Source organism: Hylobates moloch, unplaced genomic scaffold, assembly GCF_009828535.3.
Source record: "Hylobates moloch isolate HMO894 unplaced genomic scaffold, HMol_V3 SCAFFOLD_11, whole genome shotgun sequence".
NCBI lineage: Eukaryota > Metazoa > Chordata > Mammalia > Primates > Hylobatidae > Hylobates > Hylobates moloch.
In genome coordinates this window covers 16,088,725-16,116,229 of record NW_026652286.1, presented here as the reverse complement: position 1 = coordinate 16,116,229, position 27,505 = coordinate 16,088,725, and the positions used below count along the sequence as shown (strand labels likewise).

At 34.9% G+C, this 27,505-nt stretch overlaps 1 protein-coding gene across 12 annotated transcripts in view; it reads left to right on the top strand.

Annotated features, from left to right (window-relative positions):
* Positions 1 to 27,505, top strand: part of ELP4 (elongator acetyltransferase complex subunit 4) — a 260,264-nt gene that overhangs the window by 69,923 nt on the left and 162,836 nt on the right. For 10 of the 12 annotated variants that reach the window (XM_058424531.1, XM_032166349.2, XM_058424535.1 and 7 more), the window contains exon 5: positions 6,246 to 6,388. In XM_058424531.1, coding sequence (XP_058280514.1) covers positions 6,246 to 6,388 — 143 coding nt within the window. The remainder of the gene's footprint in view (positions 1 to 6,245; positions 6,389 to 27,505) is intronic. The other 2 variants (XM_058424532.1, XM_032166350.2) reach the window with 1 other exon arrangement.

Here is a 27,505-nt window from a genome sequence, read left to right as displayed (position 1 = left end):
CTTTGATTCTTTTGGATATTTACATCATGAATATATTTACTCAAATGTAAAAGTAAGTATACATGAGCTATTCATACAGCATATTTTTTTAACAGCAAGAGATTGAAAATAGCCTAAATGTCTATCAGTAAGCAACTAGCTAAATAAATTATGGTATGTCTGAACAGTAAAATACTATACATTTGTATTAAAAAATAGAAGGAAGCTCTGTGTAATCAGAAGTTGTTACAGGTATAGCCTAGCTTCGATGTGAACGAGAACTGGGTGCAAGAGGCCCGAATAGATGTTAGTCTGCTTAGGAAAATATGAGTTAAGTGATAGAAATCCAAACAGACAAGAAATATAGGGCTAGCACTTGAGAACCCTAATGGCAAAGAACTTCATGTCTTTGATTCTGGCAGATTCATTCAAGTGACTGGGCTTAATGGTGACTGTATTCTAATTTTTCTATTGCTGTGTCCTGAAAGAGTCAGCAATGAACCTAAACTCTAAGTTTAGAGGCTGGAGTACAGTGGTGCGATCTCAGCTCACTGCAACCTCCGCCTCCCAGGTTCAAGTGATTCTCTTGCCTCAGCCTCTTGAGTAGCTGGGATTATAGTTGCCCACCACCACGCCTGGCTAGCTTTTGTATTTTTCGTAGAGATGGAGTTTCATCATGTTGGCTGGTCTCGAACTCCTGACCTCAGGTGATCTGCCTGCCTTGGCCTCCCAAAGTTGGTCTTGAACTCCTGACCTTGTGATCCGCCCACCTCGCCTCCGAAAGTGTTGGGATTACAGGTGTGAGCCACTGCACCTGGCCAGCCTTTTCTCTTATTGCTTATTATGAAAGCTATATAGAGTTGGGGTAAGAATTATTTGTTCCTTTACAAATACATTGTTTTTTATAAATTCGAATCATAGATACTATCCTTGCCCCAGTGAGTAGTGCTAATTTTGTTCTTCCTTTTAGAGTCTGGTGTACCTGCCATTGGCTTTGTTATCTATTAATTAAGGTTGCATATTAACAAATAAACTTAGTACAGTTTTCCTTTTTCTTCTTCTTTTTTTTTTGAGATAGGATCTTGCTCTGTCACCCAGGCTACAGTGCAATGGCACAATTATGACTCACTGCAACCTTGACCTCCCAGGTTCAGGTGATCTTCCCACCTCAGCCTCACAAATATCTGAGACCGCAAGTGCATGCCACAGCACCCAGCTGATTGTTTAATATTTTTGTAGAAATAGGGTCCCACTATGTTGCCCAGGCTGGTCTCAAACTCCTGGCTTCAAGCAATCCTCTCACCTTGGCCTCCTGAAGTGTTGGGATTACAAGCATGAGCCACTGAACCCAGCCCTAGTGCTCAGTTTTCAAGGTTTAAAGCTTGAATGTTTTGAAAATTGTTCTCTTATGATGAACTTGTCTAGATTATTTATTTTTTCATTTTCTTAGGTCTCTACTAAAAGATTGCTTTACCAGAAGTGACTTCCTTTGTCACTGTAGATGAAATAAAACCACTGTCTATCATCTTCTTTCACTGCTTTACTTTTCTTAAAGGCACTTATCATTAAATGATGATAATATATATCTAATTTATTATTATCATCTATCTCCTACTAGAATGTGAGCTCAATGAGAGAAAGGGACTTTGACTGTTTTGTTTTACTGATATTTAGTAGGTGCTCAGTAATTATTTGTTGGATGCATGAAGGAATGAATAGTATGTAGATTAAATATTAAACTGAGCTAAGACACATTAATCAATACAGACAAAATGATAACATTTTGAATATGCAGTCAATGGTCATGCTTATGTTTACTTATATTTACAGTGAGTTGTGTCCAATTTAGAAAATAGAATCACCTTCTGGCTTCTTTGCTTTTCTTTGAAATGTCACTAGCATGTATATTTGCCTGTTAAGGTAATTTTATATATGATGATTTGCCAAGACTGATAGGCCTTGATGATCACTCATCATTATCTGCTTTATAAATCTAGGCTTTACTTTGCCTTTCTCATTTTAATACGCACACACACACAAAACCTGGCTGTATTAGTTCATTCTCACTGAGACTGGGTAATTTACAAACAAAAGAGGTTTAATTGTCTCACAGTTTCACATGGCTGTGGAGGCCTCGGGAAACTTACAATCATGGCAGAAGGTGAAGGGAAAGCAAGGCACATCTTACATGGCAGCAGGAGAGAAAGCACAGGGGAAACTGCCACTTTTAAACCATCAGATCTCCTGAGAACTCCCTCACTATCAGGAGAACAGCATGAGGGAAACCACCCCCATGATCCAGTCACTTCCCACCAGGATCCTTCCTCGACATGTGGGGATTACAATTTGAGTTGAGATTTGGGTGGGGACACAGAGCCAAACCATATCACTGGGTTTTCTGAGATCAGATGATACGGGGCACATTCAGGGTGGTTTGGCCGTAGACTTCACTGTGTTTTCTTTATTTTACTTGGGACAAAATGCAGTTAACATAATTGTGGCTTAAGATTAAATAAATAGTTCAAAAGTAGGTGTATTGATTATCATAGATGCCTTTTAAAATAAGATGTCACCAGGTCCTAAGGGTGTATCCATATTACCACTTACTAATGCAAAAGTGGACAAGAATATATACACCTAGATCAATAACAATAGTTCAGTAAAGCATAAAGCAGTCTTCATTTGAATTGAAGAGTGTATAGTTTTTAAAAAGCCCTCTTTCCTTCACCACGTGATTTTAATTCTCTCTAAGGTGTACATGCCTTCTTCTCCCCTATCTTATAATCATCAACCACTATTCCTGACTCACTCCATGAATTGCTAGCCAGCAGTATATTCTGAGACTTAATTTTCTCAGTATTGTAGAGCTCTAATACCATGACCTACAATGAGTCCAGCAATTCATGGCAATGTGTTAAGTCTTTGTTATATTAAATTCTCATCAAACATTGACTTTCTATCTTAGTGGTTTAGCTGCAGCAGCCCTGTGGTAAATGTGTACAGGTGTAGATGATCAACAAATACCATTTTTTCAATAAGGCAATGTAGTTACAAAATACAGTGATGGATCTTCTCATTCTCTAGTGAATCATGACACAATAATAATAATGAATAACATTTACATACTACTTCACAATTTACAGAATATTCATTGCCAGTATTACATTAGAGTCTCACAACAGCCTTGTAAAATAATTATTAGCTCCAGGTTCTAGTGATTAAACTGAGGATCAAAGTGTTTTAAAAACTGTTTGGATTCTTGCTGTCTGGTATGCTATACTGAGCAATAAGAAATAATAACAACAGTAAGAAAATGTCTTTTTTAGATTTTCTTGGTACAGCTTTTCTTTGAAAGTTTTGTTTCTTTGTAACATACTACAAGTAGAGTACGGTATTTTTTTTTACCGTTTTCCTCCTGTACCCCCATCAAAGTTCATTTCCTTTTAACATCATAAATTTTTACTGAACCATTTCATTTTACTCACTTCCACAGATGACAAAGTCAAAAGGTAGTTTATGAACGTGAATTAGAAGTTTTCATAATGTAAAACTAAAGCAACATGTTCTTACCTAATAAACTGACTAGTTATTGATAATAGTTTGATATTTTTAAATGTGTCAATTTTTATCAAGTTGATGACAGTTTTTTGTAGATGATAATTATTTTATTTACAGCATTTAGTTATCTTTTTTAGAGGAAATGTCTAAGTCTTGTTTTATAATTCTAGGCCTCAAAAGATTTCAGTGTTTCAAAATCTGATTATATGTTAATGTTATATGTCTTGAGCAGAAAAACTTGGAAAATTGTTTTTTCCTGTAAGAATGTATTTTTATTTTCATTTTTAACTGAAAGATTAAAGTTTTTCATCAGCAATAAAATTTTCATGGCTACCTTATGAATATTTTAGCTACCATATCTAATTTTAATTTCTAAATTTAATAATTATAATGAGAAAAGCTTCCAATTACATTTTTACATTTTAATGAATTATTTGTGTTCTATATGTAAACTGTCTCAGCATGAAGTCAATTTTCTGCCTTGATTCATTCCAAATCTGAGATTTCTATCACATTAATATTGTAATTAGAAACATTAATAGAGACGGCAACTTAAAAAGCATACTTTGCTTCTTGGCAATTTAGCATATTTCTCTGAGTGCGTAGGACTTCAAGAACTTTCAGTCCACTAATAAATTTATTAACTCAAACTTAAAAGAAGTGAAAAGTCTCTTTCTTTCTCTCTCCCCATGGCCAGTCTGCTAAAATAGATTATTCATGCTTATTTGATTCAGGTAGGCTTTTGCAAGCTTCCCTACTAGGCCTGGGAATGTGGTACACTGAGGCCTTTTCAGAGGCTTCTGACATAGACCAAGCTTTTATTGCATGGTGTTTTATTATAGCCAAATCCTAGTCTCCACCCAGTTTGTAGGCACTCTGCTTATTCTTTTGAATCAGGAAAGGTTATCACCTACCTTAATCCATGCAGCAGCATGGATTAAGGACACCAGTGTGCCCCAGGATTCTCAAAGAGGATCCTGGAAACTTCTGGTTTTTTCTTTTTTGCTGTCTTTACTAAATTCTATTGGGCCTTAGGGGGATTTGCATCTGAAATGGGCAACCTGGTGTTTTTCTCAATGAAGACATCAGATCAAAGTTCAGTTAGTCAAGGCCTTTCTAAAACATTAAGGGGGCTTGGACTTACACAATAAAAAGATGAGCTCTAGCAGAGATTGCAGTAAAAACATTCTGAACTATAATCCGGATAAAGAATAGATTATAGGCCAAAGAACAGACCTTGTTTAAATTGCTTTAGACTAATAACTTTACATTTTTAAAGTTTGTACCCTATTTTTAAGAAACATTTTAATATTATATATTTTATTTATCAGTAGTTTCATGATAAATGGATAAATTATGTTTTGGAAACAAGAATTCTGTACATATTGGATTGAAAAGATTAGATTGAAGCAAACTGATAGCGTATCTTTCATTAATGAAAGTAAGTAGTACCTTATGGAGGGATGAACGGTCATTTCATTTAAAAAATAAATGTCAAACCCACAGACTCTGAATCCGAAAAAAGTGTTTCTATTAGACTTAAAAAATTTTATTTCTTATTACTGTATAATTTCCTGTTGGTAGGCATTTAGTTTAAGAATATGAATCCTTGAAGTCTTAAATGCAAATATCTAGTGTCAAGCAAATATGTCTTTCTTATCTAAATTAAGAAGTTGTCACTTAGATAAGTACTATGTGATGTGTAGTTCTTCAATTTCTGTAGTGATTGTCTAGTTTTGTTGAATATTCTGAAACTTATGTTTCAGGACAGTGGAAATTATGTAAGAGTAGATCTGAAATCTTTTATTAGAGACTATTGCCAAGTGGAATTTGTTAATAGTTCAATTTTGGATAGTGATGTATATATATTTTCAATGTATTGAATGAAAGAAATTAGCTCAAAGTCCATTCAAAGCAACTTAATAATAATGTTATGTTAGTAGACTTTTGCTACCCCATATAAATAAATTCAGTGTCATATAAATTAGAGTTTCTTATAAGAAAGATAATTTGTTAGAGAAATTGTTAGTAGAGAACACAAAAGAGGAATTATCAATGAACCAATGATTATGCCAGGTTCTGATTAATCTAATGTAGGTCATATACATTATTCCACTTTATCATGTGCCTTGTTCCTGTCTGGAGTATTGTAGTACATTTTATCCTATAAGCTTAATTTAAATTTGCAAGAAATGTTTAATATACATGTATATTGTCTTATGTGAGAATTCAGTTTTAAAATGATACTCAGTTTAATATATTTAAATAGCTAGTTTCTTTTGGATCTCTTACCAGTGAATTAATTTGGTTTAAGTTTTCAATTAGTTCTTGTCAACTGCATATTTAATTTGTCATTAAAAACCTAGAATCTTAAATATTAATTAAGAATTATGTATATTAAGTTTTGAACTTAGGAAGGTATACAGTATAATGAAAAAAAAACCAAAGAGGTTTTTAAATTCTTGTCAAATTTAGGGAACCACTAGAAGTGAAGAAACATGAAAGATAAAAAGGTTGATTTGTAACTATAAATGGTTTAAAATAATAAAGGTTGTTGTATGCTTCTTTGAAATTTACTTAGTGTATGTATATCCGTTCTTCCTTATTAGCTTAAAATTCATAAATATGTCATTGTTTTGCTGGATGTAGGACAAATAAATTATAGCTTAAAAATAATTGTTTAACAGCCACTATGGGGTTTATTTTAGCAGATTGGACCAGTATCATCTTCAAGATTTGGTCACTATTATGATGCATCAAAAAGAATGCCACAAGAACTAATTGAGGCTTCAAATTGGCATGGATTTTTTCTTCCAGAAAAAATATCTTCAACTCTCAAAGTAGAACCCTGGTAAGTTAGTGACCCATTTAATAACAAAATCTGATTTCAGATATTAGTAGAATGCACTTTTACCACATTTTTGAAAGAATACACATCTAAGGGTAAATATCATAATAATAAATATTAGTTTTCTATATAATTTGTAACTTCAAGTCTATATATTTTTCATAGTATTTCATTATCTGTGGCTTTCTTTTTTCTCTGGTCCTGTAACTGCTGGAACCACTATTTCTCTAATTTGCAACTTGAAAATTCAGGACACCAAATTTATAATAAGCGCTGGTTTTCAAGAAAATGTAGAACAGTTCTAAATCAGAGTCTTTCAGCTTTAAATGCAAATAGACACCTAATAAATATGTATTGATAATAATAGCAATGAAAATGATACAAACTAGTGTCGTTTGCTTAATTTAATTTTTTGGCATATACTTTTTCAGAGAGTAAACAAGTATATACTTTACAATATTTTATTTATGAAGGCTTTCTATTTCTGGCTCTGCTGTAAATAAAACAATCTGTATAATTTTAAGTGACTTAGAATTTAGAGTTTGGGTTTTAAGTATCAAAACAACACAACATGTTTATACTGCCAGTACATTATTAAGACAAAACTCTGAAAATTACAGGACTTGACATTGAATAATGTATGTTATAAAGTGTTAAGAATATTTAATTTCAATTTTTATTGCAGTAAGTTATGGAACAGATTGTCATTTATATTTTCTTGAGCACTTGTAAAACCATTTTCAAAATGAGATGAGCTATTAAATGAAGACTTAATAGACAAGGCGTTGTGAACCAAAATGACTTAAAATTTATAGGCTCTGTTCTAAAAATAATACCTGAGAATTTAGTGGAGACTACTGTACTCATTCTTATTAAATGTTTCCAAAAAATGTTCACTTTATTATGGACTTCTCCAATCTATGGATAGAGACTTAGCAAAAGCGGTGCTTTGATGTTGTTTTAGCATTTATAACTACCATTAATGTATTACTGCTACGTGTCAGACACTCTGTTAGGCACTTTACATTTGTTGTCTTCTATAATCCTTATATTAACCCTATACAGGGTTATGTAGTATTAATATGCAGAAGTATGTAGTCCCATTTTCTAGAAGATACTGAAATTCACAGAATTGATTTATCTGAGTTTTAATTATTAAGGGATAGAACCAGGCTTAATCTGTCAGATTTATCTTTTTTTTTCACTGCTTCGGAAGATTTTGGTGTCTTTCACCTTTACCTTCCTTTGTCATGGAGTAATGAGTACTGATAAAATAATTTTTAAAATCTGGATTCTTATATTGAGTTCATCCTACCCTTAGCCTTGGGCAAATCACCTAAAATCAGTGAAAATCAGTATCTTCATGTGAAAAATTGGAGGTGGGGAGAAGAGGAAATACCACCTGCCTTACTAGCTCACTAAATTTTTGTTAAGTTTGAATGATTATATTGATTTTTCTATTTCCCAGTTTTTGCCACACATTGAGTCAAACATGCATTTACATACAAGCTTGTGAAATAGGTCAGGGTAATTTTCCCATAATTTCTCAAATAGTAGTAAAGAGTGGAACCAAGGTTCAAAGTTAATTCTCACTGATTCAAATATCTGTATTAGCAATAATGCTATACTGTCTCCATTAACAGAGTGCTTAGGAAAATAAATGTAAAATGTATATTATGTTTGATGTATTTAAATGAAAAATAATATGGTGTTAGTTTTGTGATTTAAAAAAATATGTTTTAAGGACAATACTTTTTTTTACACCGGCAAGTACAGTGTTATTCTTCATTTACTCAACAGCTGGGGTAAGGAGGGGATTAGCATGTGTCAAATATATTTCCCAAGTCAGGTACTCTCCCAGACATTTGAATATGGGATAACTCATTAAATTTTGCCAACAACCCTCCAAGAGAATGTTAACCCCATTTTATAAGCAATTTCAGGTTAGAGTTGCTAAGTAACTCTCCTGCTGTTGCAGGCTGTCAGTGACTGAGCTAACACCCAAACTCTAGTTTCTAAAACCTCTCCTCTTTTTTTTTTGTACCATGCTACCTCCATTTACTGAGGCAGTAAATGTACACCCACCAACCTAGGTGCCAGAAAAATTACTCCTTAATCAGCCTTGAGGATATAATCCTATAGTCTTTAAAATACATATTTTCTGAGTGTTTTGTAAGAACTAGCAGTTTTGCACAGAATAGGAAAATTTATAGATTTTAATTATCAAGGCAGTATTTCATTTCATAGAGTTAACTGATTATTTATTTCATATTAAACTTAACTGCTTAATTAAATGTAATTAAACTTTAAACATGTAATTAAATTAATTTTCAAAATGGGTACTTTACCATGTGAGGTTTATTTTAATTTATGAAAAGCATGTGCTCGTTTCACTAAAATGAACTTTACTGGTTCATTTATAAAACAATAAAGCTAAGCCTTACAGTTATCTATACTTTTCCTGTAATTAAGGCTAGAGGATATAGCTGTGTCCTACTATCATATGTGAGGATATAATATATAATTTTATAATTTCTGAAGGTGCTATTAAAACATGTAAAGATATTTTTACAATAAGAAAAACTGCAGATCATTTAAAATTTACAGTAACTAATTTAAAATGATTAGTAGGTTTGCCTATAGAAAAAATTCATACATACAGTTTAAATTTTCAAATTAAAGCCAGAGTATAAAGATCTCAGATGTTTTATAATAATATTATCAAGATAGTTTTGTTTGGATATTTCACTCTTACAAATCAGGTAATCTGAGTCACAAAATAATAAGCTGGTTTTGAGACTAATTCTGGAGTCTAAGATTTTTTACTTTGACTTTGTTTTCAGTTAAGCTTTGCTAACAAGTATGTCCAAGCATAGTTTAGTTTCCTTACTAGAAAGACACTGCCATTTTTCAGTGTCATCTTTCTTACTGATTAACAATTATATTAACGTATTGCTTAACCTACCACTACCAACTAATGTTTGTGTCCCCCCAGAATTCATATGTTGAAGCCCTAACCCCTAATGGGATGATATTTGGAGATGGGGCCTTTAGGAAGTAATTAGGTTTAGATTAGATTGTGAGGGTGGGACCCTGGTGTGATAAGATTCGTATCTTTATAAAAGAGGGAGAGACACTGGAGCTCTCACTCTCTCTGGGAAAATGCACGAATGAAAGGCCATGTGAGCACACAGCAAGAAGGCTGCTATCTGCAGCCTAAGGGAAGAGCCCTCACCAGGCACCAACTCTGCTGGCACATTGATCTTGGACTTCAAGTCTCCAGAACAATGAGAAAATAAATTCCTGTTTAAGCCCCCCAATCTATGGTATTTTGTTATGGCATCCTATCTTTGTCCATTTGTGGTGATATAATAAAATACCTGAGACTGGGTAATTTATAAAGAGAGAAATTAAATATTGAACTTTCTATCCTCCAGATCTATGAGAAAATAAAAGTGTTGGCAGTTGTGGTTGTCTGGTGAGGCCAGCACTCTGCTTCCAAGATGGCACCTTTTTCCTGCATTCTCCAAAGGAGAGAAATGATGTGTTCTCACATGGCAGAATGTGAAAGGGCAAGCTAGTCAAAATGCTGTGTGAAGCCTTCTATATAAGGGCCTTAATCCTGTTCCTGAGAGAGGAGCCCTGATGACATAATCACCTCTTAAAGGTCTCATCTCTTAATACTGTCACATCAACAACACCTGAATTTTGTAGGAGACACTTTCAAACTATTGCACAGACTGATCTGACGATGTTAGGTCTTGAATATTGAGTTTGCATACAGTTGGTAGTCAATAGAATGAGTTTATTTTGATATGTTTCTCTGAATTTCAAGATTTTATTTTAGCATATTTATCCTAACAATAACCAGTAGTTTCTTATATTGTCTGAGTTTTCTACTGATTAAATTGAATGAATTGAATTCTGTGAGAACTGCTCGGTCTTTTAGTTTTTTGACTGCATTCTGAACCAGGCCTGACTGATTGAAATAGAAGCAGCATTCCTCATCTAGGAAGATGTGGAGACCTCCTTTTTTTTTGCAGTAAGTCAATCAAGGCCTTCATGGTTTTGTAGGGTAACTGCTGCTAGGGAGTCTAGTTGGTTTTGGAGGTGGGTAATAGAGTTTGCAATTTTTTTTTTTTTTTAGGGAAGCCTATAAATCTGTAGAGAGTGCCTGGAAATATGATAATGAGATTCCTCTTAACTGATGTGTAGGAATAGATGGAGAACGGAGGGCCCCTTGGGAGGAAGTGGCAGAGCATATATGACAGTTTGAGGTTATGTTATAGGGTATAATGGAATGGTAAAGAAAGCATCCTTTAGGTTGATTACCATATAGTGGGTGGTGTTGGAGGGGATGAGGGAGAGAAGTGTATAGGGGTTAGGGACCACGGGGTGAATAGGGAGGACAGCCTGATTGATGGCTCAGAGGTCCTGAATGCGTCGGTATGAGCGGTCAGATTTTCTAACGGGGAGGATGGAGGTGTTATATGGAGAATGTGTTAGTTTAAGAAGACGGCGTGAGCAGAGCTTGTTTATGATGGGTTGTAAGCCTTTTTGGTGTGTTAGGGAAATGGGGTATTGGGCAATGTTGGGAAATTTAGAGGGGTCTTTTAACTGTATTTTGATGGGGTCCTGGTGAGCAGCTATGGAAGGGGTGGTGGTGTTTCACACTACTGGGTTAACAAGAGAGGTGGGTAGCGGGTGCTGGGGAGGGGGCGGTCAGGGGCTGGACTAGCAGAGAGGAGCAGGAGGGACTCTGGTTGGGGGAGCGGGTAGGAAAAGGTGATAGAAGCTTTGAATTTGGCTAAAATGTTTCGGCCTAGGATGGAGGTGGGGCAGTGAAGCATGATAAGGAAGGAGTGTGAAGAAAAATAGTATTAGATAGGGAACAAGTAAGGGATTCAGTAGCGTGTGGATGTGAGATGAGACCTGGGAAGGGTAAGCGGGTGCTAAAAATTTAGATAAAGCCAAGTAGGTAGCCCCGCTATTTATTAAAAAAGAGATCGGCTTACCTGCTATTAGCAGAGTTATCCTGGGCTCCGATGCAGTAATGGCAGATAGGGCCAGGGGCCCTGGGCTCTGTCAGTCTTCAACAGCCAGGCCAAGGAGCTGCGGTAGGGTGAGCGATTTTTCACTCCTTACCTTGCCAGGGCTTTGAGGAGTTGATCTGTTAGCCTGGTTGTTAAGAGGACAATCAGACTTCCAGTGACTGGTTTGTTGGCAGGCTGGGCAAGGAGTTTTTGGTGTCCTTGGGTTGGGACATACTCTCGCCCAGTGGCCTTCTTTGCTGCATTTAAAACAGGCCACAGAAGGGAGGCTGCTATCGGGTCTTTTGTGCCCTTGGGTGCTATTGCCAGGTTGGCGAATAGCCACAGCTAGTAGCTGGCATTTGGCACGATCTCGTTGGGCTTCATTTTTTCTTGTTCATCCCTATTATTAAAGACTTTGAAAGCCAGGTTGGGAAGGTCTTGTTGTGGGGTTTGAGGGTGATCTTCAGCCTTTTTAAGTTTGCGCCATATGTTAGGAGCAGACTGAGAGATGAAATGGGTATTAAGAACAATAGTTTTTTTCCCGGGAGGTGGGGTCAACGCGGGTATATTTTTGGAGGGCCTCTGTAAGGCGGGAAAGAAATTCAGCGGGGTTTTCATCAGCTCTTTGAGGGATATCTTTGAGCTTTTCAAAATTTACAGCCTTGTGGGCTGCTTTGTTAAGGCCTGCAATGAGGCAAGTAATCATATGGTTATGAGATGCCCGGCCGGGGTCTGTGGATTGGTACTCCCAAGGGGGCTCCTTGGGAAATAATATTTTATTTCAAAAATACAAGACTTTTAGATTGAAAAGCAAAGAACCACAGTATATTCAAAAGTCTAAATATAAGATTAAAGATTACAAGCATGAGTCATGCCTCTAATCCCAGCACTTTGGGAGGTCGAGGCAGGAGGATCAATCACTTGAGCCCAGTATTTCAAGACCAGCCTGGGCAACATAGTGAGACCCTGTCTCTACAAAAACAAACAAAAAATACTAATAGCCAGGTGTGGTGGCACATGCTGTAGTCCCAGTTACTCAGGAGACTAACGTGGGAGAATCACCTGAGACTGGGAGGCCAAGATTTCAGTGAGCTCTAATCATGCCACTACACTCCAGCCTGGGCAAAAGAGCAAGACCATTGTCTCAAAAAATTAGAAAATTTACACTCACAAGAAAGAAATTATAGAAGAGAACATCTAAGACTAAAAATTTGGAAGTTATATAGTTATAGAAGTATACTATAAATTACTTTATTAAAAGGATATGGTGAGTGATAAATTAGTGCAAATCTCAGAACTGATGGAAAGGCATCATGTAAGTATGAAGAGAGATTCTGCCTATCTGCTTAGCTGCTAGTGATACAATTAAAGTGAAAAGATAATATTTGAAAATTTAGAAAGAGGACTATTATCCTGGGCCTCATTTTTTGTTTGTTTTTTAACTTACTTTATTTTCAACTTTTAATTTAGATTCGAAGGGTACATTTGCAGGTTTGATACAAAAGTATATTGCATGATGTTGAGGTTTGGGTTTCTGTTGATCACTTCACCCCGGTAATGAGCATAGTACCCAGTAGGTGTTTTTCAACCCTTGCCTCCCTTCCCCCCCTGTATTCCCTAGTGTCTGTTGTTCCCACCTTTATGTTCATGTGTACCAATGTTTAACTCCCACTTACAAGTGAGAACATGCAGTATTTGGTTGTCTGTTTCAGCATTTCACTTAGGTGAGTGGCTGGGCCTCATTTTGGCCAATGGAGAGAAACTGCTTGCTTGCGTGTTTGCCTTGTTTTTACCTCCTTTCTGTCCTTTAAAGGCCATCAGGTACACAGAGTGAATCGTCTTATTCCTCAGTTCATGCATGGTATCCTATCTCACTGGTATGCATGGGTTTTGTTTTATTATTTTCCACCTTATTCACCCATTCCTAATCTCAGTCATCTCCTCCACAGTTATGTTTATGTATATCCTTCCAGATTTCTGGCCTTACTTCAATAATGTAATCTTTGACCCTTGACTCTTCTCTCTCTTTGCATCCAACCTATTAGCATGTCCTGTCAACTGTATCTTCAAAATGTATCCAGATACCACTTTTGCAACCTTCAACTCTACATGCTAGCCTACATTACCCACATTTCTTGCCACAGCTGTTGGGATAGCCTCCTAATTGGTCTTGCTCTTTGCTCTTTGGTCCTTGCTCCTTGTTGGCTCCTGTTTTTCTTCAACATAGCCCTAGTGACTTTTTCAAGATAGTACTGTCCAGTAGAATTTTCTGCAGTGATGGAAATTCTCTATATCTGTGCTGTGTAATGTAGGAGCCACTAGCCACACGCAGTGAATGAATACATGAAATGTGACTAGTAAGACCAAGGCACTGAATTTTAATTTTATTTTTCTTAAGTTAATTTAAGTAGCCATATATAATTAGTGGCTATCTTGTTAGGCAGTCCAGTTTTACAGTATAAGTCGGCCCTTATCACTACTCTGGATCAAACTCTCCAATGATTCCCCAACTCATTCAGGATAATAAATCCATGACCCTACAAGGCCTTACCTAATCTGATCGCTAGCTATCTCTCTGATCTCACTGGATCTCATTGAGGTCGGGGAAAGGGGAAAGGGAATATCAAGAATGTTTTCCAGGATTCTGATGTTAGACTTAGGATAGTCCAATCTACTGAAGTAAGTAAACATAATCATATGTCCGATAATATTTATTGAAAGCTTTTCCCAAATCTCAACACCGTCTATGAACTTGAGCACCTGCTATGAGTGTAGCATTATGCTAAGTTCTAGATCATTCGAGTGAACAAAGCAGATGTTAACCTTGCCATTGTGTAGCTTACAGTCTAATAAGAAAGTACATAATTTTTTTTAAACAAGCAAACAAATATATATGTAGTTAAATATAAAGAAAAAACATTTTCCATGGGGGAAGCTAAGTGGGCAGAGAGGGCAGTGGGTATACCTTGAGTTGTGTTCACTCAAAGTCTTTCTAAGTGGAAACATTTTAGCTGAGACCCAACTGAGAAGAAGGTAATCATGCAATGGGCACTGGGCCAAGAAGTGTTATTGTCAGAAGGAACAGCAGATGTGCTAATAAAGGAAGGAACTTGGTGTTTTCAAGGATTTAAAAGGCCACTGTGGCTGAAATAGTGTGAGCGATGGAAAGAGCTATGTGGAGGTGAGTTCAGGTGGCAAAGAAAGATCAATAACTGGAAGGGGTTTGGGGTGAAATAAGATTTTTTTTGCTCTGTTTTATTTAATTTATTTAAATGTCAATGCAAAAAAAATTTATAAAGAGGGAATGGATGAAGATGTAGAAAAGAAAGCAGCAGTTTCCGAAGATATGTACTGATAGCTTCTCTTAGTGAAATAATAGGCATAGTTATCCACTAGGGAATGGTTACTTACCTCTTGGGAGTTTGGGTTCAATTGAGAAACTTACGAAGGATTATTTCATAGACTGGAAGAATACACTGACTACAGAAATCTCAAATGGTTGGGGTGGTGCCAGTCTATCAGATAGTGTGACTTTCTTGCTTCTGTGCTAAGATTCCTGGGTTGAAATTTTGCAAGGTGGAGTGAGTAGGACAAAGAACAAAGAAGTTTAAGTGATTAAAAATAGTGAACAAAATGTTGGATCATGAACTTTAGGCTGAAGAAAAACAACTGAAGACAATTGCTGTTGATACATATGTATATAAGGAGAAAGAGAAGGGGCAGTACACTGGTAGTAGATTTACTAATCTTAATAGTGGAGGTAAATGAACAAAGCAAGCTACTAAGATAAGTAATACTGGGTGAGAATAAGATGTTTGAATTAGGACTGTAAGCCGGGTGCAGAGTCTTCAATTAACAGTAAGGAAAATGTCCAGGAGCTTGATAAAGACAGCAACTTAAAATGGCACATGGATACATATGTAACAAACCTGCACATTGTGCACATGTACCCTAAAACCTAAAGTATAAAAAAAAAAAAAAGAATGGCTGGGGGTTAGCTATATGTAAAAGAAGCATGGATTTGTTTGTTAGTTTCGTTTTCCTAGGAAGTGGAGGAGGAGGAGTGATTTGAAAGTGATGCTGGAAAACAAAGAGAATACCAACAAAATGTCCCAAATATTGAGGAAAAGATTATAAGCTGCAGCTTTATTTGGTTAGGCTCAAGTGTCTACCACCTTTCGAGGGAAATTCCGTCATGCTTTGGAGGGTGGTGGGCACTGTGGCTTTTATTAAGGTCTAAGGCTAATGGAAGCTGTAAAAACTGCAGCAATGGCTGTAGAGAGGTGGCTCTGCAGAAGTTTTTTCTGTATGAGAGATCAGGGGTGGTTACTGGGCTTTGCATCCATGATATAATGGAGTGAAAAAGCAGATTATAGAAATAGGATAAATAGCACAATCCTATTTACATAAAATTTTGTATAGCTTATCCCAAATTCTTTTCTAACACTAATTCAGGAGATGTTAATTTAGCTTCCAAAAACCTAGTGATATGCAGTCAAATAAGCTCATGAAAGACTGCAAACTAAATCCCCTTCCTAGATTGTCTAAGAGATTCACAGTATACATTAGTATTTGAAAGGCTGTGAGGGAAATGCCAAACATTTTTGAAATACGTAGTAATAATAATCCTCTTTACATTTGTTTATTGGTAAAACTCTTCTTTTTAGAATCAAAAACATTTTTATCAGCATACTTCTTAACATCCTGCAATCGTTTTTCTCAGTAAGAAACAGGACTGGTATAGAGAGATGTCTTACAGGATATTCACCAAACTGTTAACAATATTTGCCTCTGGGTGGTGGATTCTAGATAAGTTTTTTTTTTATTATTCTTTGTATGTTTTATGCGTTTGAATTTTTATGATGAACAAGAGCCTTTTTTTTTTTTTTTTTGAGATGGAGTCTCGCTCTGTTGCCTAGTGCAGTGATGTGATCTCGGCTCACTGCAGCCTCCACCCCTGGGTTCCAGCGATTCTCCTGCCTCAGCCTCCCGAGTAGCTGGGATTACAGGCACACACCACCACACCTGGCTAATTTTTTTGTATTTTTAATAGAGATGGGGTTTCACCATGTTGGCCAGGCTGTTCTCGAACTCCTGACCTCAAGTGACCTGTTTGCCTTGGCCTCCCAGAGTTCTGGGATTACAGGCATGAGCCACCATGCCTGGCCTGAACACTCGAGTCATTTTTATAACAAGGGAAGGAATTTCAAATTATGGGCCTAATCATTTGGTAATAAAATAGTAAATTCTTACCTTATATCTCACATCATACTATATTTCCATAGAGTTAAAGAGATAAATATAATAAATGAAATTATTAAAATAATCACAGAAAATATGAATGAATGTCTTAAATTCTTGGAGTTGAGAAATAGCAATGAGTATATCTCATGCTCAGATCTAAATGCCATTCTCCATTCAAAGGCACTGGGACTCTTTGGAGAAATGGTCGATGGAAGAGAAAGAAAAAGATATGCCTGGAACATCTTTTTGTGTGTAGAAGTTCTTAAAGAATGATGATGGCATATCAGAAGGACACAGAAGCCAGCCCAAAGGAGTTCTCACTGGGCATGTTGGCCAATTTGAGCATCAAAATAAATAATGATAGTAATGGATTTAATAAAATAGGAAGCTATAAGTACATACTGATATAAATAAATAAGTGAATAAATTGAAAGTTTTTTGAGGTATAAGATAACTTACCTAGCCAGAAAGTACCATCCCACAAAATACTTATTAACTACAAAGGGGAAAAGAATAATTTTACAGTGGAGAAAACTAGAAGAATTACCTTAATCAAGTTAACATCACCAGTAGTGGGGGTGATCAAAAGCATGTATCACCAGATAATACGCAATGAGAACTCAGCAATATTTCTGTGATATTTCCACCAAAAATTAATAATTCAAATCTAATCACGAAGAAGCATCACACAAATCCAAATTGGAAACATTCTACCAAACATCTGGACTATAATCCTCAAAAGTGTCAAGATCATGAAAGTTAAGGTAAATCTAAGGAACTTCTATATTGAAGGAGACTGAAGAGAACAAATGACAACTGAATGCAACACGTGATTCTAAACTATTTCGTTTTGCTGTATAGGATGATATTGGAACAGCTGGTGAAACTTGAATGGGGTGTGAGGATTAGATGGTAGTCTCAGTTTCCTCCCTTTACCAGTATGCCAGGTCAGATGGTTGTATTGTTCTCCTCTAGAAGAATGTCCTTGTTTGTAGGAATCATATCCTAAATTATTAAGAAGTGATAAGTCATCAGGTCAGCAACTTACTCTCAAGTGGAATGGAAAGAAAAAGATTTTTTGTTCTATATTTGCAACTTTTATGTAAGTTTGAGATGGTTTCAAAATTTCAAAAATTACAAACATACATGCATATATTTCAGTAAATTATGATTATGTTTAAATGGGTAAGAAAAAATTGAATACCCTACTTCAAAACAGGCAAAAGGTTAATGTTAAGAGGATGTTCTCAGAAAAAGATACAGAAATGACCAATAAATGTCACTACATCAAAAGAAACTTAAACCAGAACCAAAGAGATAGCACTTAGCATACAGTAGCTGGCATAGTAAAGGGTTAATGAATTTTAGCCATCATAATTGTCATTATTTCTGTTTATATGTTTGAAATTTATTATAAGAAACATGTATTTTTATTGAAAGATAAACCAATAAAGTTATTTTTACTTTAGAAAAAAATGTAACTACTTGGGCAAATATTTTTCATCTGAACACAATCAGCTTTTTTTTCCCTATCCCACTTTTTCATTTAAGAAAAGTTTATTTGGAGATCAATTCTCCTTAGATGTAGGCCCCTAAATGAACAGTGGCTATATTTCATGTTTCTCACAGACAGCTTAGCTCACTTCTGAACGTGAATTAAAAGATTTGATAATATATTGTCCTTATTGCTACTCACTGAGCAAGTGGTAATTTTGTATTAGTCCCATCCCTTCATACCTCTTTAATTGCATACCTTGTTCCATCTAGTCAACCCACCCAATCACCCTCCATCCTGCAACTGGAGTGTTACTATATTTTATTGACTTCATGGGGATTGATCATAACTAAGTTAATGAGAACTGATTTTTCTATCAAGTACTATTTTTATTTTTTCATATTACATTTGTTATCTCATTTAATTCTTCAAAAATCCTATGACGTTAGTAGTATCCCCAGTTTGAAAAGAAGGAAATAGAAACAACAGATTTAGTTTACTTAAAGTTACACAGGGACTAAAACTCAAGGGACCCCAGACAGCCAAATTACTCTTCAAAAAGACCAAAGTTGGAAGTTTTATACTTCCTAATTTCAGAACATGTTACATAGCTACAGTAATTAAAATACTGTGGTATAAAGTAAAAATTGCGTATAAGGACAGATACACAAACCAATAGAATAGATAGCCCAAAAATAAATTTTGGTATGTATGGTCAAATAATCTTCAACAGGGTACCAAGGTCACTCACAGGGACTGTTTAACAAATGGGAAGACTGGGTATCTACATGCAAAAAAATAAAAATAAAAATGAAGATAGATCTTTGTCTTACACCATATGCAAAAATTAAAATGGATTAAAGACCTAAACATAAGATTCAAAACTATTAAAATCTTGGAAGAAGACATAGGGAAAACACTTCATAATCTTGGATTCGGCCATTATTTCTTGGGTATGACACCAAAAGCACAAACAATAGAAGCAAAAATAGACAAATAGGACTACATCAAACTTAAACTTTTGTGCATCGAAGGACTTAACAGTGAAAAGGCAACGTAAGAAATGGTATAAAATATTTGCAAATTATATATCTGATAAGAGGCCAATATCCAGAATATAGAACTCCTACAACTTGACAGCATAAAAACAAATATCCTGACTATAAAATAGGCAAAGGACTTGAATAGACATTTCTGCAAAGGTGATATACAGAGGGCTAACAAGCATATCAATAAGTGCTCACTATCACTAATCATTAGACAAATACAAGTCAAAACCACAAGATACCCCCTCACATCTGTTAGGATAAAAATTAAAAATAGGAAAGGAAAAAGTAAGAAAGAACGGAAAAGATCAAGTATTGGTTAGGATGTGGAGAAATTGGAACCCTTGTGCACTATTGGGATTGTAAAATGTGTAACTGCTATGGAAAACAGCGTGGCAGTTTCTCAAAACCGTATGATCCAACAATCCCACTTCTAGATATATATCCAAAAAAATGGAAAGCAGGGATTTGAAGAGATATTTGGACACCCAAGTTCATAGCAGCATTATTTGCAGTTGCCAAGAGGTGATAGTAGTGCAAGTGTCCACCAACTGATGAACTGATAAATAAAATATACCATATAATGGAATGTTATTTAGCCTTAAAAATGATGGAAATACATATTTCATATATAATAAATACATATGTAAAAATACATATTAGAACATGGATGAACCTTGACATTGTACTAAGTGAAATCAGTTACAAAAAGATTACTCATATGAGATATCTAAAGTAGTCAAATTCACAGAAACCAAAAACGGAATGGTGGTTACCAGGGGTTGAGGGAAAGAGGGAAGTGAGGAGTTGTTGTTTCTTGTTTCATGGATATACAGTTTCAGTTTTACAAGATAAAGTTCTGGAGATCTGTTTAACTTAATGTTAAGTTGTGCAACACATCTGTTGAATATAGTTACCATTACTGAACTATATACTCAAAAGTGGTTAAGATAGTAAATTTTATATTATATGGGTTTTTTAACCACAATTAAAAAGAAAAATGGGGAAAAACAGATTGGATTTGAAAATCAGCATATTCTGTTAATAGAAGATAAATCAAAACCAAACAAAGAAATACTCAAAGTAAAATGACAAATAAGGATATTCCAAGCCAGAAAAAAAGTAAAAAAAAAAAAAAAAAGCACCCCAAAAGCAAAAACAAAATGAGATACCACTTCACATCCTCTAGGATAGCTAGAATGAAAGAATCAGATAATAGCAAGTGTTGACAAGGATGTGAAGAAATCAGAACCGTCACACACAGCTGATGAGAACATAAAATAGTACAGTCTTTTGGACTGGTACACTCTGGCATTTCTCAAAAAGTTAAAGTTACCGTTTGACCCAGAAATTCTACTCCTAGGTATATCCCCAAGAGGATTAAAACAGAACCTTTTTTTTGTACATTTATGTACAAAAACCTGTACATAAATGTTCATAAAAGCATTATTCATAATAGCTCACAAGTGGAAACAACCCAGATATTCCTCAACTGATGAGTGGATAAAAAATGGTATATCCATACAATGGAATATTTATTTCACCATAAAAAGGAATGAAGTACTGATACAGGGTACAACTCAGATGAATCCTTAAAACATTATAGTAAGTGAGAGAAAACAATTGTCTTAGTCCGTTTTGTGCTGCTGTAACAGAATACCGTAGACTAAGTAATGTATAAACAATAGAAATTTATTTCTCATAGTTCTGAAAGTTTGAAAGCCCAAGGTCAAGTTGCCAGCATGTTTGGTGTCGGTTAAGGACCTAGTCTGCACTTCCAACATGGTAGTTTGAACACTGCATTCTCCAGAGGGGAGGAACCCTGTTCCTCACATGGCAAAAGAATGGAAGAACCAGGAGAGTGAGAAAGGACTGAACTCACCCTTTTGTACTGGCACCAATCCTACCCATGATGGTGGAGCCCTTATGGCCGAATCACCTTTCAAAGGTCCCACCACTTAATACTATAACAATGGCAACTAAATTTCAACATGAGTTTTAGAGGGGACTGACATTCAAACCATAGTACCCTTCATAAAAGACAACGTATTACATGATTTCATTTATGTGAAATAATAATATGTAATATAGAGAGGCAGAAAGTACATTAATGGTTCCCTAGGGCTAGGAGAATTGGAGGGAGTTGATAAAACATATATGAGATTCCTTTTTGAAGGAATGAAAATATTCTAAAATTGTGGTAATACTTAAATAGCTGTCAATATACTAGAACTATTGAATTGTACACTTTCAGTGGGTGAATTGTGTGGTATCTGAATTCTATCTCAATAAAGTTGTTACCAAAAAAAAGAAAACAGACCAATTGAATTTAGCCATTGGAGGTCATCAATCACAATAATAAAAGCAGTTTTAATGGATGGGATGGGGGTGGTGACATCCTGCTTATAATGGATTTAAGTGAAAATGTAAGGAGAGGATTGGAGGCACTGAATTTTAGAAAATTTAAGGGGTTTGGTGCAGAGAAACAGAGTAGTAGCTGGCAAAGGAGATGGGACAAGTGGTGGTTTTATTTTTTCAAGGGAGAGATAACAGTATGTTTATATATTATAGGAAACAATCAGTAGAAAAGGAGAAGTTGACAATGGAGGAGAGAGGAGAGAATTGCCCAGGTGGTGATATTTTATGGTATGAGGCCCGTGCACAAGTGGAAGTACTGGGTTGGTATAGGAGTTTAGTTAGTTCACATATGGCAGCCTGTGAGAAGACAGAATATATATTTGGCTACACATGCTGAGAGTGTGGTGTCTTAGTCTGTTCAGGCTACTATAACAGAAATACCATAAATGGTAGCTTATAAATAACAGAAATGTGTTTCTTATGGTTCTGGAGGCTGTGAAGTTCCAAGATAAGGGTGCCAGCATAATCAGGTTCTGGTGAGGGCCCACTTTCTTCATAGATAGGTGTCTTCTCTCTGTAACCTCGCATGGCAGAAGAGGAATACAGGCTCCCATGGACCTCTTTTAAGAGAGTGTTAATCTAATTTTTGAGTGCTCCACCCTCATGACCTAATCACCTCCCAAAGTTTATTTATTTATTTATTTATTTATTTTATTTATTATTTATTTATTTTTTTAACTTTAACTTTTTATTTATTTATTTATTTTTTAACTTTTAAATTCGGGGGTATAAGTGCAGGTTTGTTATATAAGCAAACTTGTGTCATGGGGGTTTGTTGTACAGATTATGTCATTACTCAGGTATTATGCCTAGTACCCATTAGTTATTTTTCCTGATCCTCTCCCTCTTCCCACCCTTCACCTTCCAAAAGGCCCCAGTGTGTGTTGTTTTCCTTCTTGTGTCCATGTGTTCTCAAGTTCTCACCTTTTAATACTGTGGCATATTAGGGCTCAACATACAAGTGTTGTGGGGACACAAGCATTCAAACCATAGCAGGTAGAAAATGTGTGCTAGGTGTCCCTTCTGGCTGCTTCTGTTTTCTCAGTGAAAGGTTATAAACTGATAATGAAGATGGAGGAAGAGATATTGGAGGTTTCAACAAAAAAAGAAAAAGAGAAAGTATGACATTGTCATCTAGGAGAGTGAGGATATGTATAGTGGGAATAGCCTTAAGGGCCTATTGAGGTTTGTGGTCATGAAATTAAAGTCATACCAGTCTGTTTCTCTGGCCATTTTTAACTACACTGAGACAAGTGTGGAATAGACAGAGAGTTGTGTTTAACTTTGCAGTAAGTGTGACAAAGCAAGAGAACTGCAAGGAAGTGAGGATAAGGATTGACCATGGATCAAGATGGTTAATTAATTGAAAGAGCTTATCAAAGCAGGTGAGTGAAAGGTGTGGTAGACAATGATATAGAGATCTCAGCAGAGTCAAATGATTGCATATGGGTACTAGGTGGAAAGAAAGTAGTGGTTATGTAGAGGGGTGTGCATGAAATTGAGATTATAGAGGTATGGCAGTTATTGATAATTACATGGTCTAAAAAACAGCCATGGGGATGATCAACTTAAACACAATGGAGATAAGATCATTGGAAGAAAGATCAAAAAACTGAAAGGCCAGAGTGTTAGAAAGGTGAGTCACGACCCAGAGTTGGATAGATGACAGCAACAGTGAAGGGTAGTAGGAGACATAGTCTAAAACCTTATTTACATCAGTAATTAAAGGAAGTCAGAGTGATGTCAAGCTGAGTCATTTTTCATGAAGGATCATAACCCCTCTTAACAGTATCGCTGTCAGAACATGGATTGCTTAGACCATACATGTAATTTGTGCATCCTCATAGTTCTTAGTATTTTCCTAGCTGTGGCTCAGAGGTTTCTGCTGGTCATTGTTGTTCTTGGTGCCCTTAATACATTCCTACACTTTATATGTTCTTAGTTGAACATCCGTGGTGCAGATAATCAAACTCAGTATTCTTAGATGAAAATCATCAGAGGAGAAAAATCAGTAAATGACAGCCTTCAGGGTAACAGTAATGAAATTTTTAACTTGAAAATTACTTGTGAATAGACTTCACAGTCTCTATAGTCACATGCAAATTATATGCTAATATAACTTTAGCTCAGCAATCTATTTTATACAATTAGTTGTGACACTTGATATTGTGCCTACTGCCTTACAAGGGTATCTCACTATTTGTCATAGATGAATACCTAAAATATATGTGTAAATAGAATTTTGGTAATACAAATCATACTTTCTCATTTATTTGCATAATAATGTCAAAAATGCTTCATCTTCACTTTAAATTAATCCTAATTGGGAGTGATAACAGCTTCTCGTCCTAAGTGTTTCTATGAAGTAGTTAAATCAATATTTAAATACACCAGAAGTTCTTATTTTTAAAAGCCCAGCAATGACTGATTTTAATGAGAAAAACCATTTTTGAACCATATGATTTCAAAGTCAGAATGGACAACATAGATTATCTAATGCAATCCTTGGCTTTACAGAAGAGAAAATTTCAAAGACCAGAACAGAAAATTTAAACAATTTACCTCATACCACACGTGTACATGTTGACACAGGTAGAACTAGAACCCAGATCTTAAACCTACATTCCAACTTTACAATACTCATATCTAGTTTATATATTTGTAAGCATACACTTCACAGTATTGAGTTTTCTTTATACATCGTGTACCAAGTACATTGTAAGTAAGGCCTTGGTGGAGGCCTCCATCAGTGCAACTAAAAGAGAAATCTCTTCCTAAAACTATATACCTGAATGCTTCATTTGGCTATGTTGAATGGAGCCATGTTCACACCTCCTCTGGACCACATTACCACAGGCTTTTCATTGAATCTAGATCTCACTGTGGGGCTTTATCTTAGTATAGCCGAAAGAGCAGGTAATTTGAGTTTTTGAAAGTTTAAGTGCCATTTGTGTCTCTTAATTGTTGCACAGCCTTAGGCAAATTATTTAGCCTCAAAGTGGTCTTAAACTCTCAACCATAAAATGGGGAGAATGACTATACTTAACCTCACAAGGTTATTCTATTCATCAAATGTGGTGACTGTGATACAAAAGTGTTTTGATTATTTACTATGTACCAGACACTTTATCAGTTGATGTAATTAAAATCAGGTAGTCTTATTGAAAATCAACCTAAGAGCCTGTTATCTATGTATAGATTTTTCACATATCAACAAGTTATTATCACATGTACATGATCTTATTTTTGTAACTTAACCTTTTCACTGATAAAATATTGTCTCCTGTTACCCAAGGTTTTTTGTTGGTGGTGGCAGTGTTGTATATTGTTCTTTACTCATATTTAAATATTTTTGTATTAAACATCTCAGTTGAAGTGACTTTTTTTCTTTTTTCTTAATTATTAAAAGATTTTTAAGTGTTTCTTTGAGGACTTTTGCTAAGTGTTCCTTTGTTTATTGTTTCCAAAACTGTAGTTTTTATCTGTTACTTATCATCTACCTGTATTTTATTTCTTTTGTAGAATACTGCATCTTCTTTTGTAGAATACTACATCTGATTCTTTTTTTTACAGCTAATTTTATCTTTCTTAATAAGATTGAATGGCAACACTACTTTTCACAGCAAACCCAATGCGATTTGTTGATAGGAATTAAAATTATCTGATGCAAATGTGCTTTAGACCTCTTGAGAAAAATTAGAGATGGGGGATAGAATATTGATAAGCATGTGTTTCATTTTTTTCTATCATCTCTAAAAAATATTAAACTTGGTCATCAGAAAACAGGTTTACATTTGTGTCATTTGACCCCTTTTATCCATGTTTATATATTAGTATAACGAAATAAATTCTTACTAAACAACATGATAATATTAGCAGAAAAGCATGAATAATGCACATGGAACAATTTTACTTTTTTAACTAAAGAAAATATTAAATGCTTGATATTTTAAAGGTAAAAAGTAAAGTTCTAGTAATTGTTTTTATGTTCTTTGTGTAGCTAATAGTTTTAAAGGCACATTGTAGAATCTCAAAATAGATCATTATAATATAAAAGTTGTTGAAAATGTATGAAAATCAGGCAAAATAGTATATAAATTCATATAATGTGATCACAAAATGATTAGAAATGTGCCACTTTTGAAGCATGTTTTAAATAATTTGATAACGTAATCTTTGTTGAATGTTTGGAAACATTAATAAAGAAGCCAGGATCATATTTTTAACTGGGTTTACTTCTTGCCAACTCCTGTTTTATCAGTGCCTACACTACTAAACACACACACAAGAGTAAGCATCCTCAAAAGTAAAGGATTTTAATAACAAACCAAAATTTTAGATGACAATAGAAGATATTTATTTTCAGCAAATATATATATATAACTAGAAATATATATATGTATATTACTAGAAACATTGCTGTCAAAGAAACATGGAAATTAACAGTACTTAGTATTTTATTATCAATATCATGTAAATGATTTCAGTTTTAAATGATTTAATCCCATATATTCAAAAATTAATATTCACTATTGATATACCTAAATGTGTTGATTTATTGCATTTTATTTTGTTATCAAATAGTTTATTTTTCTAGAAATCTAATTAGAGGAATTTATTTTATTACTTATAAAATTTTAAGCATTGTTGATGATTGAATTGTTTTATGTCAGGGTTAAATAAGAAATTAAGAAGTATTAGCTTCGCATCTTCCTTTTTATTCTCATATCAAAGAACTCCCCCTATTCTGTGCAAAAATGGTAACAATCAACAGAGTAAAAAAATAACCTGTGGAATGGCGGGAAATATTTACAAACCATATGTCTAATAAAAGCGTTCATATTCAAAATATTAAGGAACTCAACACAATAGCATGAAAACAAATAACTCAATTAAAAAATTGGATAAGGACCAAAATAGACATTTCTCAAAAGAAGCCATACAGATGGCCAACACATATATGAAAAAGTGCTCAACATTATTCATCATCAGGGAAATGTACATTAAAAAGACAATGAGGTTTCACCTCACACCTGTTAGAATGACTGTTATCAAAAAGACAAAAGTGTTGGAGATGATATGGACAAAAAGGAACCCTTGTATACTGTTGGTGGATATATAAATTAGAGCAGCCATTGTAGAAAACAGTATAGAGGTTCCTTTAAAAATCAAAAAGAGAACCACCATATCCAACAACCCCAATTCTGAGCATTCAGTCATTTGACACTTATGAATGGAAATATATTCTGAGAAATACATTATTGGACAATTTCATCATTGAGTGTAATTACACAAATCTACATGGTACAGTCTACATACCTAGGCTCTGTAGTAGTCTCTTGGGCCTAGCCTATAGACTTGTGCAGCATGTTACTGGACTGAATAGGCAATTTTAATACAAGTATTTGTGTTTCTAAACACCGAAAAGTTTCAGTAAATAATAGTCTAAAAGATAAAAAGGGGGACACCTTTATAAGACACTTACCAAGAATGGAGCTTACAGGACTAGAAGTTGCTCTGGGTGAGTCAGTAAAGGGGTGGTAAGTGAATGTGAAGGCCTAACATACTACTGGATACTACTGTAGACTTTATAACACTGTACACTTAGGCTACACTAAATTTACTAAAAATATTCTCCGTTCTGCAATAAGAAATTCACCTTAGCTTCTGTAACATTTTTAATTTATAAACTTTTACATTTTAAAAACATTTTTGACTCTTGTAATAACAACTTAAAACACACTTTACACAATTCTACTAAAATATTGTTTCTTTATATTCTTATTCTTTTTTTTTTTTTTATTATACTTTAGGGTTTTAGGGTACATGTGCACAATGTGCAGGTTTGTTACATATGTATCCATGTGCCATGTTGATTTCCTGC